This window comes from Myotis brandtii, unplaced genomic scaffold (genome assembly GCF_000412655.1).
Source record: "Myotis brandtii unplaced genomic scaffold, ASM41265v1 scaffold265, whole genome shotgun sequence".
NCBI classification, from domain to species: domain Eukaryota; kingdom Metazoa; phylum Chordata; class Mammalia; order Chiroptera; family Vespertilionidae; genus Myotis; species Myotis brandtii.
The window spans coordinates 350,214-355,184 of record NW_005360086.1 but is presented as its reverse complement, the minus strand read 5'-3'; the positions used below and the strand labels follow the sequence as shown (position 1 = coordinate 355,184).

Sequence of the window (4,971 nt, the reverse complement as noted above, 5' to 3'; positions counted from 1 at the left end):
CCGGCTGGCCTGGGCTCTCCAGGAAGAGGCGCGGCGACTTTCTCTGCTTTTTGAAAAGGGGAAGGGAAGGCAGGCAAAGTCCGAAAGCAAAAACAGCCTTGCCCTGGGCTGAATCGACCGCGCGCGGGTCTTCTAGACCGGGTGTCCGCGACCCCTTCTCCAGCCGCTTCTCTTTAAAAGGGAAGCGGGAAAGCCTCCTCGCCCCTGCCCCCTCCCCTCTCTCTTTCCCCGTCTGGAATTTCCAGCCCCGGACTCGCTCCTCTGATTCCTTCAGTCTCCCCTGCTGCTTTTTCCCCCTCCCCTTTCCTCTCCCTAACACTCCCATCCCCAAATCTAAGCTGCACTTTCTGGAAGACATTAGCCACATTTTAAGAACCCTTTAAGAGGATGGAGGGAGAACGAGACTAAATTTAAATTCTAAAAGCTGGCAAAATGTGTGCTTTTCAAATGCCTTTGGTTCATGCATTTATTCTAATGACAACATCACCACCACTACTAGCCCCACACACAAAAATCAACGGAGGTATAACCAATACACATATGTCTTCAACACAAACCCCTAAACTTCAACAAATAACACTTGCTGGTCCCCCTTTTCACTCAACTAAACAGATCTGGAATTTTTTGTAACGTTTCAAAATTGTATACTCCCTAGCCTGCCTTTGTCAACTAGCTATTACACATTCAAGTCTAGAATAAATAAATTCAAAAAAAAATAAGCCTTAAAAGTACCCAAACACATAAAATAGATTCAAATGACATATATTAAGGTAATTTTAAAAGATTAGAGGCTCAGACCTTTGAATCAAAATTCTTCCAATGGCTAATGTCATGTATTTCATCTCTAAAACATAATTATGAGAATGTTTTGCTCTTTTTCCACCCAAAACGGTGCCACTGAAACTTTACATTTGGAAGAGTTAACTATACTTTGAATAAATTAGTGATGGGAATTACAATTCTTCCCCTCTACTCCAAAGTTCTCCATCTGGGAAACCACAAGAGTAAAATTTCATCTTTCTCCTTTGAATTAGAAAATAAAGGGTTCTGGAAACGCAGAACTCTTTAAAGGATAGTCAAATACCACAGTCCCTAGGAAAGTCATCTTGAAACACTGAGAACTTAAATAACAAGTTAAAGATTTCTCTAGCAGTGAAGAAAATTTAATTTTTATCAATTTGTTAAGTGTACTTTCTAGTTGGAAATAAAAATGGGGAGGGTAAATCGATTCCCACCTTCCCTCCAAATAATGCAGAAAATTTTTTTAAATCAACCATTTTAAAACTTAGTTAAAGCCCCTCAAAAACTTAATATTCCTAAGAAAACCTCTTTACTGAAAGTGTCATAAATGTTTCTACTTTTAAACATCCTTGTTGAATATGTTTCTGTTGAAAGATACATTGACAACTACAACCACTAAAGCAAAGTGCCTGAAAATCCTCCCCCTCTAGTACTTTTTACCCCTTTTTGCTTTTTAAAAAGACACTGTTTCTTAACCCCCTTTATAATTCATTTTCAGCCCCTAAGAACAGTTTTCTCTAAAGGCATACCCATTTCTGAAGGCAACATTTTTTGCCTGTTTTGAAAACATTTAGTGACCCAATTATTTCTTCAGAAGCTTCACAAATCACTTCAGATTCAAAATAATATTTTGCCATTTATAAGACATCCTTTTGCAGAGATTTTTAAAGTTGCTGACTTTAGAAAATTAAACTGTAAAATTAGAATTAAATTTGGACACTTTCTCTTCTAAGAGTTCTCACACTTACAAGGCTGAGACCAATCCCTGTATGTGTTTTTTTTTTTAAATAGTTGGAAATTTAAGGGCAAGTGTTAGCCCACCTCATTTTAAAACAACTTAAAGAACCACCCTTAACCTGCCTAAGGAAATCACGTCTTAAACTAAAACACAATTCACTGAGAAAAATGCAGTATATCTCTCATTTTTTTAAATAGCAACGCCTTTTATTTTGATGACACCAGTTGACAGTAGGTAAAAGCTATCTTTAGGCCACATTCCCCTAGAAAAAGGCATACACAGTGGCAAATGAAACAAAGTTTAATTCCCTTAGAAAGCCAGCCATTTCCCAAAATAAACAAGACTCATTATGATGTACCCTTTTACCTTAACTACTCTTATGTCTCAAAATAAAACACATATACAAACCCTCTCCCGCAGCTTTTTTTAAAATGCTTTTGGTTTTGCTCCTTGGTCCTAATATTTGAGAGTGAATATATACAAATTCTCAACAAAAAGCCGAAACTGTTGACCAAAATTCCAACACTAAGAGGGTGTTTCAAACATTCAGCTTTTCAGTTCAAATGTCCATAATCTTCAGGAAATCTACTGTATCTCAGAAAAATTGGTCACCCATTTAAAAATTTCAACTTAATGCTTTCAGTTTAAATGTATCATGTTCAGTCTCTGGGGTTCTTAAAAAGATACAAATTATATTTATCAGATAAAATTAGAATAAAATATATTAATACTTCAAAATCAGGGTTGTTCAGAGGTTAACTGCTATAATATCATCTTATTTGACTTCCCTCTCTAAAAAAACAACAAAAACCAGGACCATTTAGTTTGCTAGGTTTTTATGAAAACCTTAGAAATGTTTAAAGTCATAATTCATTTGGAACTGAGTACATCAAGAGGAATTCTCTATTTTAAACAGCAAAAACACTAAAGTATACATACACATGTATATGCAGTTGTTCATTTTGCTTAAAATATTAGTCAGTTAATGAAGTAGCTCCTGTTATATACGTCCATGAGTGAAAAAGCCAGTTAACAAACCAACTGAAAAAACACTTTTCAGACAGACTAAAACACATACCACCACATGCTTCCCCAAAGAACACCAAATGATAGAGCATACTGACTTCATGAAAACAAGCTTTCCTTTTTTAAATCCTAAAACTTCAAAAATTGATTCATTCTAGAAAAATGAAGTGCCTTTTCACCACCACCCACAAAATAAAATAATACACAACTGACTCAATGTTTGTGCTCACCAATTATTTCAGGAAGAGAACACACAAAAGATCCAATTTAATATGGGTGTGGAAAGGCAGATTTTGTACCCACTCTTCTCACACACCCCACCCCTTCCCAACTCAAAAGAGCCCCCAGTAATGCATTTTGGAGGGAACCAGGAGCCTAAAAATGGCTTGAAAGCAAGCAGATGGCTTAGGAAAAAAGATCCATAAGTACAGAGCACCATGAAAATTCAAATATAAATGTTTTGGGTTCCGTTTCATCACATTTTGCTATTTCTCTTGCTTTTCAATGCATTCCCTTTAAAACTTAAGCCATGCTGAAGAGGAGAAGAAAAAATTCCCACATATTTTGGCATTCCAGTTATTCTGGAGATTTTTCATCAACGTGTTTCAAACATTCAGCTTTCCGTTCAAATGTCCACAATCTTCTCACTAAATCTACCTGGTGTCAGTGTATCCCCATCCCCCAGAAATGTTTCAAAAATGATCAGGCTTTTCTTTCTGTCCTCCCCATTTGATGACCTCTTTATCCTAACTCTCACTGCCTTTCCAACAACAGAGTATTTCCAGCCCTGGAGGTTAAATCACAAACTCTGTAAACATAGTTACAAGTCATATTGATCCTCTACAGATACAATGGTGCCAAGTTATTTAAAAATCTCAAGCTAAATCACTGAACAGACTGTTCCTGGTGTTAACACTTTCTAGAGCCTAACTTCCTCCAAAAGAGCATAGCCACCCACCTCTACCTTCCCACCCAGGAAAGGCCAGGGACGACTCTGAAATGCAGCCATTTCCAGCTGCAATGAGGGGAGAGGAGCAGTGAAAGAATCAGAGGTTTACCGGGGGCTCCACCGTGACAGAAGTGCACTGTCAACATGTTTCAAGTCAGATTTCAGAAAGCAGAGAGCCTCTGCCCTTATACCTCCCAGCCAGAGTTCAATGAAAAATTTGAAATCCACCATGAATTAGATTTGGGAGTGACACACAGAACTAACCCACTTTGCTCAAGTGAGGACAGAACGGTATTGGGACGGGGACACACACACACACACACACACACACACACACACACACAAAATCCATTCATCCAGGGAGTTCTAGACCCTCCAAAGAGCCCCAGCTCACAGCCTGAACACAAAGCTCTCATCCCAGATGGTCCCCTTGTAACAATGGGCTGAAGGGGGGGTTGGGGGGGGGGTCCGCGCTTGGAAAGGATTGTTCAGCCAAAAGTATATTCTTTGCAAAATCCACTGGAGATGGGAGGACGTGTGAGGTGAGGGACTAGGAGAGGAGGTCTGTGAAAAAATCTAATGTCTTTGCCTGTTGCAGAAATATAAATATAGCACAGCCTAAAGAAAATTATTTGGGGGGGGGGCGCGGAACTCCTTCCACTCCTCCCCCTAGGGAAATGAAGGGGACGTGTGCCCCCCCCCCCCCCGCCGCTTAAGAATTTAAGAATTAAGGTGAGGGAAGGGGGGGGGGCGGTTGAGGCCTGCTAGGAAGCTGCAGAAATGCCCATGAGTCAAAACTCTTCAAGGTTTTTAGCTTCCCCACAAAAAATGGCCTCACACACCTTGAACAAACTCAAGGTTTCTCCCCGATCGATTTTTCCCCCTTTTACTTCTCCAAGAAACATCTCCTGGCCCACCCTAGCCCCAGCGTTTTTTTTTACAAGCTGTAAACCACCCATTACAAGATCTTCGTCAATCTTCCCTCCCTGCCCCCAACATCCGGAGTTGGGGGTGGAAAGGCCAGTAATGGGTTTCTTCCACTGGAGACACCATGGACCCCCCTGGACACAGCTTCTCAGAGCCCTTGGGCCGCCCGCCTCCCCAGAGAAGAGCGCTTTCCTACCTTTGTTTTTTGGGGACCGAGTGTTCAATCTCTAGGCGTTTTCCTTGCAGTTCTACTTTCCCTAAAGATTAAAAAAATAAAAAATATATATGAGAGCTTGAACAGAGGGAGGGG

At 40.0% G+C, this 4,971-nt stretch overlaps 1 protein-coding gene across 1 annotated transcript in view; it reads right to left on the bottom strand.

Annotated features, from left to right (window-relative positions):
* Positions 1-4,971, bottom strand: part of IGF2BP1 (insulin-like growth factor 2 mRNA binding protein 1) — a 48,353-nt gene that overhangs the window by 41,437 nt on the left and 1,945 nt on the right. Inside the window, 1 exon segment of the mRNA XM_005868140.2 lies at positions 4,858-4,918. Within this exon segment, the coding sequence (XP_005868202.1) occupies positions 4,858-4,918 (61 nt within the window).